General features: G+C 32.6%; 1 protein-coding gene across 15 annotated transcripts in view; it reads left to right on the top strand.

The window, feature by feature from the left end:
- Nucleotides 1-19,569, top strand: part of LOC111423616 (uncharacterized) — a 155,039-nt gene extending 135,470 nt beyond the window's left edge. For 13 of the 15 annotated variants that reach the window (XM_071193922.1, XM_071193920.1, XM_023056890.2 and 10 more), the window contains 3 exons: nt 10,348-10,559; nt 10,725-10,858; nt 11,276-15,638. In XM_071193922.1, the coding sequence (XP_071050023.1) occupies nt 10,348-10,559; nt 10,725-10,858; nt 11,276-11,626 (697 nt within the window). In that variant the 3' untranslated portion in view covers nt 11,627-15,638. Of the gene's footprint in view, nt 1-10,347; nt 10,560-10,724; nt 10,859-11,275; nt 15,639-17,743 lie in introns of those variants that run through there. The other 2 variants (XR_011639580.1, XR_011639581.1) reach the window with 2 other exon arrangements.
- The last annotated feature ends 1,366 nt before the right edge of the window (nt 19,570-20,935 follow it).

Below are 20,935 nucleotides of genomic sequence, written 5' to 3'. Positions count from 1 at the left end.
CTTACAGTTTTTATATCATATCATAAATTAGAATCTGTAAGCTTCAATTTAACATACATATCATATCATGATTCTTTAAAATACAGTCGATCTGATTTTTTCAAAATTTTGTATTACTTTGATTTAGACATTTAGTAATATCTTCTTTAACAATTTTTTTCTGGAAATTTTAATAATATAGCCTTATAGTTTTTATATCATATCATAAACTAGAATCTTTAAGCTCCAATTTAACATACATATCATATCATGATTCTTAAAGATACAGTTAATTTGATTTTTTCAAAATTTTGTACATCTTTAATTTACACATTTAGCAATTTCTTCTTTTACAATTATTTCCTGGAAATTTTAATAATATTACCTTATAGTTTTTATATCATATCATAAACTAGAATCTTTAAGCTTCAATTCAACATACATATCATATCATGATTCTTAAAAATACAGTCTATATGATTTTTTCAAATATTTGTATTGCTTTGATTTCGACATTTAGCAATATCTTCTTTAACAATTTTTTCCTAGAAATTTTAATAATATTACCTTATAGTTTTTATATCATATCATAAACTAGAATCTTTAAGCTTCAATTCAACATACATATCATATCATGATTCTTAAAAATACAGTCGATATGATTTTTTCAAATATTTGTATTGCTTTGATTTAGACATTTAGCAATATCTTCTTTAACAATTTTTTCCTAGAAATTTTAATAATATTACCTTATAGTTTTTATATCATATCATAAACTAGAATCTTTAAGCTTCAATTCAACATACATATCATATCATGATTCTTAAAAATACAGTCGATATGATTTTTTCAAATATTTGTATTGCTTTCATTTAGACATTTAGCAATATCTTTTTTAACAATTTTTTTCTTGGGAATTTTAATAATATAGCCTTATAGTTTTTATATCATATCATAAACTAGAATCTTTAAGCTTCAATTCAACATACATATCATATCATGATTGTTAAAAATACAGTCGATATGATTTTTTCAAATATTTGTATTGCTTTGATTTAGACATTTAGCAATATCTTTTTTAACAATTTTTTTCTTGGGAATTTTAATAATATAACCTTATAGTTTTTATATCATATCGTAAACTAGAATCTTTAAGCTTCAATTCAACATACATATCATATCATGATTCTTAAAAATACAGTCGATATGATTTTTTCAAATATTTGTATTGCTTTGATTTAGACATTTAGCAATATCTTTTTTAACAATTTTTTTCTTGGGAATTTTTATAATATAGCCTTATAGTTTTTATATCATATCATAAACTAGAATCTTTAAGCTTCAATTCAACATACATATCATATCATGATTCTTAAAAATACAGTCGATATGATTTTTTCAAATATTTGTATTGCTTTGATTTAGACATTTAGCAATATCTTTTTTAACAATTTTTTTCTTGGGAATTTTAATAATATAGCCTTATAGTTTTTATATCATATCATAAACTAGAATCTTTAAGCTTCAATTCAACATACATATCATATCATGATTCTTAAAAATACAGTCTATATGATTTTTTCAAATATTTGTATTGCTTTGATTTCGACATTTAGCAATATCTTCTTTAACAATTTTTTCCTAGAAATTTTAATAATATTACCTTATAGTTTTTATATCATATCATAAACTAGAATCTTTAAGCTTCAATTCAACATACATATCATATCATGATTCTTAAAAATACAGTCTATATGATCTTTTCAAATATTTGTATTGCTTAGATTTAGACATTTAGCAATATCTTCTTTAACAATTTTTTCGTGGGAATTTTAATAATATAGCCTTACAGTTTTTATATCATATCATAAACTAGAATCTCTAAGCTTCAATTTAACGTATATATCATATCATGATTCTTAAAGATACAGTCAATATGATTTTTTGAAAATTTTGTACATCTTTAATTTACACATTTACTAATTTCTTCTTTAACAATTATTTTCTGGAAATATTAATGATATTATCTTATAGTTTTTATATCATATCATAAACTAGAATCTTTAAGCTTGAATTCAACATACATATCATATCATGATTCTTAAAAATACAGTCGATCTGATTTTCTCAAAATTTAGTATTACTTTGATTTTAGACATTTAGCAATATCTTCTTTAACAATTTTAATAATATAGCCTTATAGTTTTATATCATATCATAAACTAGAATCCTTAAGCTCCAATTTAACATACATATCATATCATGATTCTTAAAGATACAGTCGATATGATTTTTTGAAAATTTTGTACATCTTTGATTTACATATTTAGCAAGTTCTTCTTTAACAATTATTTCCTGGAAATTTTAATAATATTACCTTATAGTTTTTATATCATATCATAAACTAGAATCTTTAAGCTTCAATTCAACATACATATGCTTTGATTTAGACATTTAGCAATATCTTCTTTAACAATTTTTTCCTAGAAATTTTAATAATATTACCTTATAGTTTTTATATCATATCATAAACTAGAATCTTTAAGCTTCAATTCAACATACATATCATATCATGATTCTTAAAGATACAGTCGATATGATTTTTTAAAAATTTTGTACATCTTTGATTTACATATTTAGCAATTTCTTCTTTAACAATTATTTCCTGGAAATTTTAATAATATTACCTTATAGTTTTTATATCATATCATAAACTAGAATCTTTAAGCTTCAATTCAACATACATATGCTTTGATTTAGACATTTAGCAATATCTTCTTTAACAATTTTTTCCTAGAAATTTTAATAATATTACCTTATAGTTTTTATATCATATCATAAACTAGAATCTTTAAGCTTCAATTCAACATACATATCATATCATGATTCTTAAAAATACAGTCAATATGATTTTTTCAAATATTTGTATTGCTTTGATTTAGACATTTAGCAATCTCTTTTTTAACAATTTTTTTCTTGGGAATTTTAATAATATAACCTTATAGTTTTTATATCATATCATAAACTAGAATCTTTAAGCTTCAATTCAACATACATATCATGATTCTTAAAAATACAGTCTATATGATTTTTTCAAATATTTGTATTGCTTTGATTTCGACATTTAGTAATATCTTCTTTAACAATTTTTTCGTGGAAATTTTAATAATATAGCCTTACAGTTTTTATATCATATCATAAACTAGAATCTCTAAGCTTCAATTTAACGTATATATCATATCATGATTCTTAAAGATACAGTCAATATGATTTTTTGAAAATTTTGTACATCTTTAATTTACACATTTACCAATTTCTTCTTTAACAATTATTTTCTGGAAATATTGATAATATTATCTTATAGTTTTTATATCATATCATAAACTAGAATCTTTAAGCTTGAATTCAACATACATATCATATCATGATTCTTAAAAATACAGTCGATCTGATTTTCTCCAAATTTAGTATTACATTGATTTAGACATTTAGCAATATCTTCTTTAACAATTTTAATAATATAGCCTTATAGTTTTTATATCATATCATAAACTAGAATCTTTAGGCTTCAATTTAATATACATATCATATCATAATTCTTAAAAATACAGTCGATATCACTTCTTGTATTCCGGATTATCCTGATTTGTATCCATTTTATCCAGTACAGATTTTTTTTAAATTTTTAAGCTGCTTTTTTGGTCTCTTTCTCATTACACTTTGTACGCCTTTTCTTCATAAAAAAAAGACATGTTACAAAATCAAAGGTCGCAGTACAACAATCACAAGCGTGACACTCCTCCCATCACGTTGAGTGATTGAGCTTTACATCTGTGACAGCAGAGAGATAGAACAACACGTTACTCTACAGAACTTGTGTGCTTAAAGTTCGTTTTGTAACAACATAAAATATTAAAAGTATTAAATTCGAGCTTAATGTGGCTGTAAACATCGCGTGATCGTTTAATGACCTCAAGTAATTCATGACACAATTACAAACAGGCGGAGGTGTCAAAACTATTAGGGTGAATAGAGTAAATGGTCGTTTAACTTGATATAGATAAAAAATAAATTTGGTTTATACGACAGTTTCACGGCGGTGATGCGCTCTATACAACTATTGAATTCTCTCGTACTATATAAAATTTAAAATTTACAAGACAAACTGCCAAGACGTGCTTAGCTTACAAGTAACATTGTTCTACTCCAGATAACGGTGAAACTTTGATATTTACACCATCTAAAATATAAATTGTAGGTTTACTTATTTATATAGTAATAAATTTCAAAATTATTAGTTAAAAAAAATCTATTGATCCGATTTTAAATATTCCCGCCCATTTAGTAAATATTGTGAATTTACACATGACCATAAATTTTTTCTGCCTATTTCAATATGCGAACCATTAAAAAATAATAATATCGTACTAAAAATAACTGGAAAATCGTATTGTTTTTAAATAAACGTTTGATAAACCCCAAAAATAAAAAAAATAAATTTGCATTTATCTCTAATTATCACCCTAATTACTCGTACTATATCCACTAAGATAACATCCTGAATAATTCAGCAATTCGAATTTCGAAGATAACCCAACATTAAACGTCTAACAGATACAATCTCAACCCGAATACATCTATATTTAATGAAACGGATTAGTTCCGAAACGAAAGAATGTGGGGTTGGGAGAAATTCAAAGCTGAGGATATTGACGTCCGTTTAATATTCCGTCATAAAAGCTACGAAAAGCAAGCACGCGAAAGCAAACGAGTAAGGTTCGACTACAAGCATCCAACCGTTTAAAAGGCCACACCAGATGTCGACCTAAATTCTATGGAAATTGGAACATCCATAGCTAGTTCGGCCACATATTCCGTATTCAGTCGGGTTGTAATACGTTTCATGGTTCCAAATCAGAAATTGGCAGCCGATTTCAAACTAACAATAGATAACGTTTTCATTGTGGATTATCGTTTTTGTTGAAATTCGTAAAAGGATTCTTTTTTAAATTATAACATTAATATTTTAAATTAGTTTTTGACTAGTGTAATTAATTTTCTTCAACCGATGGACCAAAAAGTTACATGAAGCACAACACATTAAGTTCTCTGTTAAAGATTTTTTGAAGCTATTCAAAGTTGTAGTGTTTTACAAATCGATAAAAATGTCGTATCTCAAGAAATATCCAAAAACATCGTTGTTATGATTTTTTAAACCCAACTGTACATGTTTAATTGAATAAGGGCCGGTTGTACCAACTCCCGATAAATTTATCCGATAGATAAATTGGCGCACTTAGGTTCGTTACTACTATCTTCTGGTTAAGCTATCTAAGGGATGGTTACGGCTATTTTACACGCTCTGATTGGCTAGTAGATGGGTTTATCTATAAGATAAAGTTAACTAAAAGATGGTAGTAATGGACCTTAGCCAATGAGAGCGCTTAAAACCGCTGCATCCATGGTAATTATCCGTTAGATAGTTTATCGGGAGGTGGTACAACCGGCCCTATGTCACTCGGTTATTTGTATTTTTATGAAAATTGGATTTGTGTCATTTTTCGGAACACTTTCATTACCACGTAAACTAAACCAAGTGTGAAAACTTTATTAAGTACAAAATTGGCCCAACATTTCTGCCACAAAATGTAGGTATATGGTTGGATAGATACAGGATGGTCCATTTAACGTGAGACAAGCGATTATTTCGAAAATGGATCATTTTACATAAAAATGAACCAAATGAAAGTTGTTCTGTGCGACCATATGACGATAAAATTTTTTGACCTTGACCTTATTTTCAAGGTTATATGAAGGTCCCGACCAATTTTTTAAATGGCATCCTATATATTTATTGTAAAATCTGAATCTGTGGATAAAAGTAAAGTAATTTTACTGTGTGGTTTTGCCAGTACAATGGCAAACATCTTTTGAAAAAAATTAACTCTTCTTCAGAAACAATTAACTAACTTTATTATAATCTACCAAGAACAAATAAGATTTATGAATTTTTAAACATTTTCCTACCCGCTTCGAAACATTGGCCCTAATGAACAAAATTTTAGCAATTGCTTTAAGCAATCGCTTTTTAGGAAAAGCAATTTCTTCACAAATAAAAGCTAGCAGTAAAAGCAATGGCTATATCATCACATGAATAAAATTTTTAAGCAAATGCTGCCGTTCCTACATCTCTATAGCAATTGCTTATTCGAACAGGTCTCAACCTGCAAATTTAGATAGTTCAACTTGTACTACTGTGTTGACGTTAACACCACACCGTGGGTTAAACCACGTTAATAAAACAACATTCTGTGCCATGGCAGATTCTAGTGGAAGTGAGGAATTTAACACTGATGAAGAAATTTTTTGCTGTCCTAATTGACGAATTATATTTGATGATAAATTGTTTAGCTATGTTATGAAGCACAACGCAAGATATTATCGTCGATGGTATTCTTTCTAATCGACCCCTAATTTTATATTGAAGGACAGGAAATGTTATTATAATTTTGCTGCTGTTGGGTTGTGGGATTTCTCCAGGGAGTCATAATCCAAGGCGATATAGAGTAACCATCGTCTCCTAACAATACAGATTCTTCTGTACTGTTTTTAAGAATGCAATATATGCTAGAATTTTTGAAAATTCTGCTATTTTGTGCAGACCCTGGCCATTAACTGTCTACACTAGTAAAAATTACATTACACATTACATGTATCCTGTACGTTAATACTGGGGTATCCTTTTCGCTTTATATATTCATCTCCGAACTCATGGAACTTTGGAATTCTAACATGTGTGCAGCCTTTCGTACCGATGGCAGTTGGAAAACGGCATCTCTGACCATAACAGTTTAGCTTCTACAAAATCTTCAGCACTTCTAAGAAATCTAATGAAAATATTAGCTTCTTCCAAAACTGCATGCTTTATGGAAGTAAATGTCTTACAGGCAGTACTTTGATGAATACCGAGTTCTTCAGCTACAGAATTTTGAAACCCCGGATCGGATAACTGTCGCAGGTGTCTAATGCAGCATCTCCCCTTTCACCACTATCAGTCAAAAAGTAATTTGCTAACCACTCAATATTTTCGCGATCAAACCGATATAACTGTATATTTTTCGTTTACACACATTTTTCATATATTCAGCCGTGTATGCTGTAGAGATTCAAAGTTGACTATACAAGCAAATGATGCAGGGGTCGACCTACCTTACAAATATGCAAGCAATTGCCATACTAGAAAAAGCAATTCCTTAGTTTATTCATAACATTTTAAGCATATGTAAGCAATTGCATCTATTTTTTTAAGAAAATAATTCGACTAGAAAAGCAATTTCTACACTTTTAAGCAATTTTATTCCTAGCAGCAAGAAATTACTTCAATTTTTATTCATTGGTTTTCAAGTATTTGCTTTGATTTTGCAAGAAAATTCATTAACGCATGAAAAACAAGAGTTCGTGGAACTGCTTATGTCGGCATTTTCAGAATATCACTTTCAGAGACTTAATTGGTTGAATTGTTTTAAAATGTAACAGGTAAAACTAAATTTGCATAAAAACTGCTTGGCAACAAATTCTGAATTCATTCCATCCATCGTTTTACATTAAGGCAAAGTGTTTAAACTAAGTCATTAAATCATGAATACTCTAAGTGTGGCAGAAAAAGTCGAAATGATTTTTATTTATGGAGAGATTGGCAGAAAAGTTGCTGATAGTGTGCTTTGTGAAATACGCCTTCGAGAAGTACCTTTTACAGAGTTGTGAATGATTTCACTAACACTGGAAATGTGGAACCAAGAAAAAGAACTCTGCGAGCAACTGTAACTACGGAAGAAAAGGAAATTGCGGTATTAGCTAGCGTTGAGGTAAATCCTCAAGTTAGCACTTGACGCGACGACTTGTAATTGACGCCGGAATATCGAAGACCAGTACATACCACATTTCATTGCATCAACAGCTTTATGGAGGTGATTTTGAAAATCGAACGAATGCGGTTGGACGTCAATTTCTTTGGTAACGTGCTATTCTCGGATGAGTCTACTTTTACAAACAAAGGACAAGTCAATAGACAACATTTCACTATTGGAGTGTTGAAAATTCGAGATGGTTGCGTGAAGTAGAACATCAACGACCTTGGTCTATCCATACTTAATTGATGGTATGCTAAATGGGGAGAAATTTTATAGATGACGTCTTACCAACGTTACTTGTAGATTTGAGCAGAGAAGAAAGACAAAATATGTGGCTGCAAAATGATGGGTGTTCGTTCAGTACATTTTTCACATATTGCACGTGAAGCTTTAGATCGGGATTATGCTGGGCGATGGATTGGAAGGGGAGGTCCAATTTCTTGGTCTGCCAGATCACCTGATTTAACACCTCTTGATTTTTTATGGGGCGTCCTTAAGGATAATGTTTATCGCGATGTACCGAGTATGCCAAAAAACATGAAAGAGCGGATAAGAAATGCATGCAAAAATGGTAGCCAAGAAAACCTTTTAAGATATAAAGAAAGTTTTAGTAGAAGGGTTAATAAATTGTATTGAAGTGGGTGGGAAAATAAGATCAACTTCAAAAAATATTATCGGCATAGAACAACTTTCATTTGGTTCATTTTTTTGTAAAATGAACCGTTTTCGAGATAATCGCTTGTCTCCATTGAGGTCTTATATATAATCTAGAGTGCGTATTCTGTTGTCCCCACCACGCCTAAAATGAAGCCAGAAAGGTCGCCATGTTAGATGTACCAACTTAGCGGGAAATTCGAAATTCTTACATATACAGGGTGTCACACAAAAAACGCCCCAAGCTGTAACTCTGTCATTTATATTCCGATTTTCATGACCGAGGCATCAAATGAAATGGTTTGATGAATACTATGGTTCATGCTACAAATAAATTTTTTTCAAGGCCATCTTCAATTTTAAGCGATTATTAACTTTTGTTTTTCAAATTGCTCTATATATTTTTCTTCACGTCATTAGATATTGTTTTTCTGAATCCACTGATGTGCAATACGTCCACTTTGAAGATAGTTACTGATACATGTTGTCGCACAAGAACGCCGTAAGCTGTAACTGTGTTATTTAACTTCCGATTTTTATGAACGAGGTATCAAATGAAATGGTTTGATGAATGCTATGATTCATGCTACAAATAAACTTTTTCACGCAAAACTGATAACAGTCGTTAAATGCTATTTCAATGCCCGAAGCAGTTGTAAATGATACATATAAGTTGTTTTTTCATTTATCCCATGGCACACTACAGTATAATAGAAGTGACTTTAAGAGAATGTTCAGAAACTATTTTAATGTTTTTCTATGCTACAATTACAATTAATGTTGATGTATTGTACATTAATGGATTCAGAAAAAAAAACTCTATCCAATAGCGTGAAGAAAAACATACCGAGCAATTTGAAAATCAAATGTTGATAATCGCTAGAAAATGAAGATGGCGTTGGAAAAAGTTTATTTGTAGCATGAATCATAGTATTCATCAAACCATTTCATTTGATAGCTAGGTCATGAAAATCGAAATGTAAATGACAGAGTTACAGCTTGGGGCGTTTTTTGTGTGACACCCTGTATATATAATTCTTGCATAAGTAAGAATTTACATTATTATAAACTGGAAAGGCAGAAAGTAATAACCAAAACAAAACATTAATAACTATTGATAAATAATTATTAATTATATGATATTTTAAAAGAACTTAATAATTTTTAGCCCTAACCCTTATAATTAACATAAACTAAGAAGAAAATATTTAAAGGAATTCCAATTGATCACGTTAACCTTTGCTTATAAATAATTGTTAATTAAAAAAACTGAACAGTCCTTAATAATAAACATTACTTGAACTTCATTTGAAGACCTCGGTGCAAGAAGGGAGTAGCTCCATTTATCAAGAGAAGGAGTTGTCCCCTTCTTATACCGAGGTCTTCAATTGTTAATTCCAAGTCAAGTAACCAGAAACATTTTATGGACTGTTGTAAATAATCGTCCAACCTATCAAATTATAAAAAAACATATGTGAAACGAAAAGAATTCGAAAACTTTCAACAAAAATCAAATTTTAATAAAAATAACAATATGTCTATGAGAATTGTGAGGTTATAATTGTAGGTACAATAGAGACTTGAAACTATAGCTAAGTTCAGGTCGGTACATGCAACATGTCTGACTTTCTGATTACCCCCACCACCACCACATACGCTCTCTAGATTATATATAAGACCTCAATGCTTGTCTCACGTTAAATGGACCATAAATACAAGATTGATGTCAAATACGATGTTATAAAGTACATGTGTTATTTATTAATTTATTTTTTAATGGTTCATAAAATATTAATTGTTTCAGGTATAAACCATTAGGAAGCCCCTCAGAGATGTCGTTTCCAGTAGCGGGCGTTCATTTACGAGGAGCATCGTCGAATTGCAGCCGGACGCAATGCAGAGTGGTGCTCGATCATCTAAGCAGAGACCACAGTGGCGGAACGTACCGATGCGAAGTATCCGGAGAAGCACCCGCTTTTCGCATCGCTTCCGAAAGCCACAACGTTACGGCCGCAGGTGAAAATTCACCCTTTCCTACCATCTCCCAACACCATTACTAAACGTTACCAATTCAAACACCACACAAATTAAACACTACGTTTATTCCGAGCTGACTATTCACTTTTAGTATGTACCGTTGGTAAATCGATATTGTTATAGATTTAGTACTTTTTGTTCCAGCTTTACCAATCGAAGATTTAACCATTGAAAATCTTCAAAGTAATTATCAAGAAGGTGAAGTTATAACAGCGGATTGTATCAGCGCCCCTTCTGATCCAGCTCCGTTACTTTCTTGGTACATGAATGGGTATCAGGTATGTATCCAATTTTAAATTAAAAATGATTTTGAATGTAATACAAAATATGTATAATAATGGACGTCGATTATATTTTGGGTAGGATAAAGGGGATTACCCTCGACCTTACCCTTGGGATAACTATAACGCGGTGTCATTTTAATATGAGAGGAAATATGGATCAAACCGTTCATAAAATCGTGTGTTTTCGAAAATGGTTACAGACAGGCCGTTATTTGTGAATTGTTATCTCGTTCGATTCCCTACGGGTGAAATATGACCCAATTTTCCGAACTATTAATAATTATTTTCGAATAAATGTTAAAAAAAATGTGGTCAAAATTTTAAATCATCACCAACAAAATCAAAACATCGGGCTATTTTCATATTAATTTAATTTTTAAGTATTAGCACAACTTATTTTTTGTATTCCAGGCATTAAGAAAATACGTTGGAGAAATGAACAGTTCAAAACCAGATCCTCAAGGACTCATCTTTCGATCATTAACAATAAAATTTGTGGCGGATAAAAAGCTGTTTCCAAACGAAGGTCGAATGGAGTTATCCTGCAGGTCAACATTACCAGGTATATCTATTGACGCGCAAGTAATCGAAAAGGTAATTTTGCTCAAGAGCCACAACTCACAAACGGCAATCAAAAATCAAAAGCTTCACTGGTTGAGTAGTTCCAGCAACCCATCGAGAATATCGATTCCTTTGTACACTTTAATCATTACAATGATCGTTCTTTCAACGTTTATTCGTGAAAATTTACTGCTTAGATAAGTGCTCAGAGACACTTGTTATTGTGTGAGGTTGTGAGTTTGTATATGTTTCTTGAGGTGTCTTCAATTATTATGAAAATGTGATAAAAGATGTTTAGATTGTTCGTTCGTTTATCACGGGGTAAATATGAGGCTCTCAGGTAGCCAACATTCATTAAATAACATTAATTTGATTATTTAACATTTAAAAATGATTTTAATTTAAATTACAACAGATAAACAAATTAATCGTTTAAATTAAATTTTTAACCACAACATATCAGTAAAAAATTCATTTAATTTTAATTAATTAATCATTAACCTTCCAGTACACGCACATACATTTGCATCATAAGCTCTGATGTTTATTGAACTAAAAGTAGAACGAATACTAAAGCTAGATCTAGAAACTTTCTAGTTTTAGGTCTAGTGTTAGTTCTAGTTTTACTTGTTATTCCGCGCTAGGTTGTTGCACATTTTTAATAAACTAACACTAGATCTAGAATTAGAATCATTTGGGTTTAGGCGTACGTCTCTAAAGACGGCTAAACCCAAATGTTTCTAGTTTTAGGTCTATTGTTAGTTCTAGTGACAATGCAAGATAGCGCTAGTTAGTACTAGATAGCGCTTATTGTATATTATTGTTGAAGTAACACTAGATCTAGAATTAGAACCATTTGAGTTTAGCCGTACGTTTTTAAAGACGGCTAAATTCGAATGATTCTAGTTCTACGTCTACTATTAGTTTTACTGACAGTGGTAAAGTAAATTACTGGTTGTATATAATTTATTAAAATAATAAACAAATAAATATAACTTCTTATCTTGCAAAATTCAATTTATTTTAACGGAACCGGTTTTTCGGAACGGTTAAGTAAAACTAGTCGAAACCGGTTCCGTTAAAATAAAAATAAATTGACACAGTGTTATTTTGTACATCGTTTGTGTAAGAACTTATGTGGTTTTGTCTTTTTACAGTTTATTTATTTATATATTATATTTTAAAGTGTAATTTCACATTTTTTAAAATGTTATTTATATGTCTGCTCTTTGTGATGTTGATTTTATTTTTTATTGACCATTCGGCTGAAGATGACTAAGTAAAACTAGTCGAAACCGGTTCCGTTAAAATAAATTGAATTTTGCAAGATAAGAAGTTATATTTATTTGTTTATTATTTTAATATTTAAACGAAACTTGCAACATGGATATCAACAGTATATAATTTAAGTACGGAGCCAAATACTGGGATCATCAACCGTGGGGTGAATAAAAATCTCCTTTACTAGTACCTTAGCTTTCGAATTTTATTTTTAATTCTTCATCAGAGGAAAACGCTATTTTATTAAAATAAAAGAAACAAATCAAACAAATCAAACAATTTGTACAATAAAAACTTAACCTAACTTACAGATAGAGGTTGCAAGTCGCAAAAATACAAAAACCCATAAGTCAAACAGGGGGCCAGACAATAAACGGCCCAATAAACCGCCGGAAAACCAAAAATCCAGCACGATCGCACAGGAACAATCAAATTCGAGAACAAAACCACAACAACAAGAACAACAGGTGACTTCTTCTTCCTTTTTCTTCTTAAAACCAGGGGTATCCACTTGGTGTCTGGGCTTATATAGCCCTTTTACCACCAGTCACAATTTTTTTTTGTTGTATCAGTTTATCCTCAAATTAGGTAGCCCTGTGGGGGGATAAAGTTCCAAAGATCAGAGACAACTTAAATAAACAGAACTACCGGTAGGGGGGAATGATCCTTCCTTACTACCTTAACCCATCAAACCACTTTTACTTACTTAAGCACCCATAACCCACCGTTATGCCTATAACCCACCGAACGGCGACAGATGTACATCCATGCATTAAAATAAAATCAAACAAAATTCCTATCTTGCACAAAAAACTCTAGCGTTATTGGTTGTCAAAAGCATACTAACATTATATGGAGGAAAAATGCCCTCCCTTCTCAGCTTAACAAACATTCTACTTCTGTCCAACTCATACGTTTCACATGCCAAAATAATGTGGTTAAGTTCACAAAATTCTCCACAACTGCAGTTTGGAGAATCCGCCATGCCAATCCTGTACAGATGTGCAGGAAACATGCCATGTCCCACTCTCATGCGATTAATTGTAGATATCATGTGTTTAGATTCTGAACGTAATAGCTTATACCATGCCCCTTCTCTGACATCCTTCTTAATCAACCACAAGGCTCTGCCCTTGAATCTGCTACTATCATCCCAATTCCGCTGCCATAAATCCAATACATCCCTCTTTAGTTCGTAGACAATGTCACAACAACAGGTGACATTCATGACAATTAAAAACCGAGAGCCATACCAACCCAACAGAAACGGAAAAAAGACAATTCCCCAAACCAAGGTCAAAACTAAACCTCCCCGAAAGACGAATCGTCGAGAGGTGGGGGACGAGCAACATGTAACTTCACCAAATTGCAGTAAATGTTGCTAACATTTTGCACATCAGTGTGAAAATTTACAGAATTAGGTTCATTTAGGATGTGGAACATCTCAAGAAAACAGCGTTTATAGTATGAGGGTTCACAACATACTATGGAGGAGTTGTCGAAATCGAAGGTATGTCCCGTGGTAAGATGGTGTTCCACAAGGGCCGTGGCATTAGACTTTTTTAATCTGCATGCAGTCTCTACGGTGTTGGTCGAGTCTCCTCTTAAGATATTGGCTGGTCATACCCACGTCAGAGCCGGAACAACCCTGACAGTTGATCTTATAGATCAAGTTGGATTTCAGACCATCGGGGGGTCGATCTTTCAAATTGGTAAAAATGCAGCGTAGAGGTTCACCAGATTATCGGTCAAACCAGGAATAAACGGTAGCTTAGCGAAACGTCTGACAAGTGGTTCATCCACATCAGGTGGGTGAGTCAGAGGATGGGAGACCACAGACAGGAGCCACCCGAGGGGAGACCTGAGGTGTGTCACAGGAAAAAAGGATCCTATTTACTAGCGAAGCAGGATAACCATTGTTGCTAAAGATGTCAGCCAATAACTTTAGGTTTTTCAACCTCAGGGCCTCATCATAAATGCGGAAGACTCGGTACTTCATACCCCTCAACGTGTTGATTTTCATATTTAGGGGATGGCAGTAGAAAAAATTGATGAATCCCCCCAGAATAAGTCGGTTTACGATACCAGTCCAGTGGAATAGATTGATCCGTATTACGTACGACCAAGGAGTCCAGGAAGGGGACAGACCTATTCCTCTCTTCCTCCAGGGTAAACTGTATATGGGTGTTATGTCCGGTGAAAGTAGTCAAAGTTGGCAGTCCGATGGCAAAGCACAAATGATGTCGTCGACGTATTTGAAGAGGTTGCCCTTCCTCTCGAATGCAGACATTAAGGACATAATCCATCACGATGGTTGCCAAGATAGGGCTAAGTGGGCTATCCATAGGTGTACCAAATTTCTGTTTATATATATCACCATTGAAGGAAAAAACAGAGGAGTCAAACATAAAAGAGATCATCCGTAAAAACTGCTCCATACCAATGAATGTGTGAGGTGCCACCAACGACCAGTCTTCCCTGATCCTCTCAGTCACTATGCTCCAAGGAATATTGGTGAAAAGCGACACCACATCTAAGGATGCCAAAACGAACCCTGGAGGCAGAACCAAGCCTAACGAATTCGATCAAGCCTCGGTTCGATCTAAGAAGGCCTTCGACAAAATTTCGGCCAAGAAAGAAGACATGGCATAAGTACGAGATCCAATGAACGAAATAATCGGCCGTAACGGGGCGTTATCCTTGTGTATCTTGGGAAGACCATAATATTTAGGTATGGTACCATTGTGGCAGTTCAAACGTCTGTAGATATCTCTCGCAATGAGTTCGAAGGAGGTTTTTATTCACCCCACGGTTGATGATCCTAGTATTTGGCTCCGTATTTACTGACAGTGTTAGGTAGCACTAGTTAGCACTAGATAACGCTAGATTTTATATTGTTGTTGAAGTAAAACTAGAACTAACACTAGACCTAGAACTAACGGGTTTAAACCCGATACTTTCTAGTTCTAGGTCTAGTGTTAGTTCTAGTTTTAGACTAGCACTATCACTAGAACTAGCAAGACCTAAAACTAGAATCATTTGAGTTTAGCCGTACGTCTTTAAAGACGGCTAAACCCAAATGTTTCTAGTTTTACGTTTAGTATTAGTTTTACTGACAGTGTTAGGTAGCACTGGTTAGCACTAGATAACGCTAGATTTTATATTGTTGTTGAAGTAAAACTAGAACTAACACTAGACCTAGAACTAGAAAGTATCGGGTTTACATTACATTACATTACATAGAATACATATCGGGTAGGCGGACCAACCAACCTTGCACCGCGACCCTAAGGATCTATTGTACCCCGATAGATATCGTTATCAAATTTCACCGTGCAGTCCAATGCTCTTAACGAACATTAATACCTTGCTCGGCGAAAGGTCATTCAGATCTTTTGAGGAGATAAACTGCGACCTAAAAATCAAGAATCTGATACTGTTAACGGCAGGGCAGTGGCATAAAACATGCTCAACCGTCTCTGCTTCCTCCGCACATAGTCGGCATTCAACATCGTCGGCTAAACCCAACAAGTTGAGGTGTGCTTTTAATCGGCAGTGCCCAGTAAAAACACCCATTAGAACTTTTATGCTACTACGGGCAAGTCCTAAAATATTCCCGGGTTTGACAGTGGCGATGTTAATAAACACCTTAGCATGTCTCATTCCAGGAGAACTGGTCCACAGTAGGCAAAGTCTCTCTTCAGCCCACAGTCCAATCCTATATTTGGCCATCGCAAATGATACACCAACTGCTGGTTCCGGTCCCACAAACGCTTCAGTGCTGCCATCTCGTGCTAGCTTATCTGCCGCTTCATTGCCAGCAACCCCAGAGTGACCCGGGACCCAGATCAGAGAGACTCTGTTATCACAACTCAGTGTGTTTAATGTTCTCTTACAATCATTAACCAGAGCCGACACCGTTTTCACGGCTTGCAGCGCCTGGAGAGCGGCTTGACTGTCTGAGAAAATTCGTACTGTCATGTTCTTCACCCCTCTTTCAAGAAGGATTTTAGCACCCATGTCAATAGCAAATACTTCCGCCTGGAATACAGTACAGTACGTACCCAGGCTGTAGGCTTGCTTAATTCGAGGTGTCTGGCAGTATACTCCTGCTCCTACCCCTTCAGGCGTTTTTGATCCATCTGTGTACAAGCAAATGTCTGCCCGAACCAGAGAATTTTCATTTTCGATCCAGGACTGCCGCTCAGGCAGTACAATCTGGTATCGAGCATTAATCACTGATAGTGATACCGCCAAATCTGACTGCATTGATAGCACAGTATCAGTGCTTATATGTCTTCCGCAGCCCATTGGTAGGACATGTCGGAACAGCTTTGAGCATATTGCTTAAATCTGTAAATGGTTGTTCTAGCCACTTTCTCTATATGCAAATGCAGAGGAGATAGGCCAAGCAGAACCTCCATTGCTAGAGTTGTCGTTGTGCCTATCGCACCAGAGATTGCCAATCCAGCTACTCGTTGAATTCGTGAAAGTTTACTGATAACTGAAGTCTGTCGGACTTTCCTATACCAGGCTGCTGCTCCGTATGTGATCATAGGTCTAACCACAGTCACATAGAGCCAGTACAGTCTTTCAGGGGTAAGACCCCAATTTTTTCCACAAAGACTGCGACAAGTCCACAAGGATAGTCTAGCTTTGTGCAAAACTCCCTGCAAATGTCCATTCCATGACAGGGTTTTGTCTAGGATTACTCCTAGATATTTGACTTCCTTTGAGAAAGGAATTTCTTCACCTTGGATAGTTGGGCGGATTAGTCCATCCAACTTTCGCTTCCTGGTGAAGGGCACAACAATTGTCTTTTGCGGGTTTATTGAGTATCGGGTTTAGCCGTGCGTCTTCGAATGTTTTTAGGTCTAGTGTTAGTTCTACTTTTAGACTAACACTATCGCTAGACCTAGCAAGACCTAAAACTAGAATCATTTGAGTTTAGCCGTACGTCTTTAAAGACGGCTAAACCCAAATGTTTCTAGTTATATGTCTAGTATTAGTTTTACTGACAGTGTTAGGTAGCAGTAGTTAGCACTAGATAACGCTAGATTTTATATTGCTATTGAAGTAAAACTAGAACTAACACTAGAACTAGAAAGATTCGATAATTTCTAGGTCTAGGTCTAGTGTTAGTTCTAGTTTTAGACTAACACTACCACTAGAACTAACACTAGACTGAGAACTAGAAACATTCGGGTTTAGCCGCACGTCTCTCAAGACGGCTAAACCCGAATGATTCTAGTTCTCAGTCTAGTGTTAGTTCTAGTTTTAGATCAATAAAAGTATACAAAAATATAACGTTGAATAATAACTAAAACACAAGCACTAGAACTAACTCCCACACCTAGAACTAGAAATATTCGGATTTAGCCATACGTCTCTTAAGACGGCTAAACCCGAATATTTCTAGTTCTAGATTTAGTGTCAGTTCTAGTTTTAATTAATTAAAAATATACAACAACCTAACTCTGGAAAAAAACTTAAATGATTACAAATTTGAATTGCGCTGATTGATACTCCGCGGGCGTGTATTGAAAGGTTAAGTAATTATTTGCATCATTTTATATACTTGACAGTAAATCGATAAGAGATGTATTTAGCTACCTGTTGGCAGCAGGTTGCGACAACGTAAATTGGTATATGTTAAGAATGCTAGATGATATCAATAGTAGTGTGATTTATTAAAAGAAAAAAAAGTTTCTATACGCGTTATTTCACGAGATTAATCGTTATTTTGAACGTCCACTCACAAACGATCTGTGTATTATTACTTAACATATTTATTTCAAATTTTCCAAGTAGTAGCCCTGCAACAGCCAAACATTAATTCATTAAATAAAAGAGCCGTTCTTTTTTGAAAGAATAATAAAGACTGATTAAAAAAATTTGGTGCCAAAACGTAGATTTTTTTAAATTATTTTTGTTATTATTAAGAAAATTTAAATTAAAAGTGGAATTTTAAATAAAAAAATTAAAAAGGAACTAAGCAAACAATATTTTTGTTTTAATTAAAAATGATTAAAAAGATTTAAAAAGATTAAAAGAGACAATAGATAATAATTACACATAGATTTTTAATTTTATTTAATTTTGAAATAAATTGAACTGGTTAAACTAAAAAAATCTGAATGAGTTCCTGAAACAATTTTTATTATTAACTAATTAAAAAGAAAATTAAAATAAAAAGTAATTCTTTATACTCTTAAATGAAATTGAATTACAATAAAATCATAAACTCATTAATATCTAAGTAATTTTAAAATTATACTTATATTGAGTGCCCTTCTTTTGGGGTGGTAATATTTTTATTGTCAATGAGAACAAAAAAAAGTATTACAGAACGACTACTTAGTGATAAATACTGAAAATGAATCTTTACGATATTAATAATATACCGAGTGTCCTAAACTTTAAGACTTGCATAAGCGAGTATAAACCTAAAAAATAACGAAAAATATGCACATGTAGGCATGTAAACATTTTAAATTGCACCAGTAAACGATAAAGAAAAAAAATACTAACTATTAATTAATTAACTAATTAATTAATTAATTAAAATAGTATTTCTTTTTTTTTTGTAAAAATCATGAAAAGATAGATTGTATTTTATCTGTATCTAATTAATAAACACAAAAAAAATTTATAAATTTGTTTCAAATTATAAAATAGTGTTTGATTATGAATTAATATCTTCTAATCCACTGTTTTTTCACAACTAATGTTTTAACTTGCACCGGCTACCTAACAAAACTAACTTAAATGGTTATTTGTGTACAATCGAGATATTTATTCGATATTCTACTGTGTATATGTAACTTGTAAATAAATAAAATAAAAGTAATAATATAATACTACTCCTGTGTTTTTCTCTTTCACTTTTTATACCTGAAAATGTAATATAATTGGAGAGGCAATGTATTTCACCAAGGTACTCGTCCCGAGTACTCAAGACTCCGCTCTAGGTTACAAGTACCAGTAAAATGAACGAATGAACTGGATAAAAACACTTTCGGCCGGAATGAGGAACATTGTTATCAAAGATAACAAATTGTTTAAAATTAATTTAATTGTAAAAAAAATTTGATTTTATTTTTGACATAATTACGATCAAAATTATTAAAAATCTTTTTTTCAAAAAGCTTATAAAAACACGCGTGGCTCTGAAGAAGAAGTATCGGAAAGCTGTTGTTATATTATGCCAAAGAAATAAATTTAAATGATATTAACGGAATAAATATTATGTCAAAAACCGCAATACTGATAGATGCAACCATAAATATAGTCCATTATCGAGATTGAAACAGAATTTCCATTACTGAAGAGATAAAATGTCATTCGTCTAGCTTAGATCTTGTGTTGCAGTCCTAGATGCAACCCAAAATCTGGTCTGCTATCTAGATTAAAAAAGATTTCTAACTAGATCCATTACTGAAATAACAAAATTGCAATTCTAGATAAAACTAAAAATTTTTATCTATTATCTGTATTGATGAAGATTTTGAACTGGATTAAATGCTACTTTAAACTAGAATATCTCTAGCGATTCTGAAATCTAATTTATTCTCTGGATGGTAAAAGATTTTTGACTAATCCTTGAATCCTCCCATAAATTTAATTAATCTTATGCAATCCAAGTTCAAATCAAAAATTTGAAAAATTTACTGGCTATATTGAAGAATTTTATATTGATTTCGTAAATATAGGCTGGAGTTTATCTTCCATTGCCATCCTCTTTGAAATCAGAAATTCAGTTTGATAGAAGAAGATTTCAGACTGGAAATCATAAATTCAGTTTGGATGGAAAAAGATTTCAGACTGAATTCAGTACCACATTGACAAAATCCTTCCAAAATCCCTTCAAAGACTGGAGTTCATCTTCCATTGCCGTCCTTTTTGAAATCAGAAATTCAGTTTGATGGAAGAAGATTTCAGACTGGAAATCAGAAATTCAGTTTGGATGGAAGATGATTTCCGGACTTATATGTTGATAAAAACCTTTCGTAAATTCAATCTGGAATTTCGTAAATTTAGACTGGAGTTTATCTTTCATTGTTGTCCTCTTTGAAATTAGAAATTCAGTTTGATGTAAGAAGATTTCAGACTGGAAATCAAAAATTCAGTTTGGATGGAAGATGATTTCAGACTGAATTTACTACCACATTGACAAAATCCTTTCAAAGACTGAAGTTCATCTTCCATTGCCGTCCTCTTTGAAATCAG

The sequence above is a fragment of the Onthophagus taurus genome, chromosome 2 (genome assembly GCF_036711975.1).
Source record: "Onthophagus taurus isolate NC chromosome 2, IU_Otau_3.0, whole genome shotgun sequence".
Taxonomy (NCBI): Eukaryota; Metazoa; Arthropoda; class Insecta; order Coleoptera; family Scarabaeidae; genus Onthophagus; species Onthophagus taurus.
This window is presented reverse-complemented; position numbering and strand designations above follow the sequence as displayed.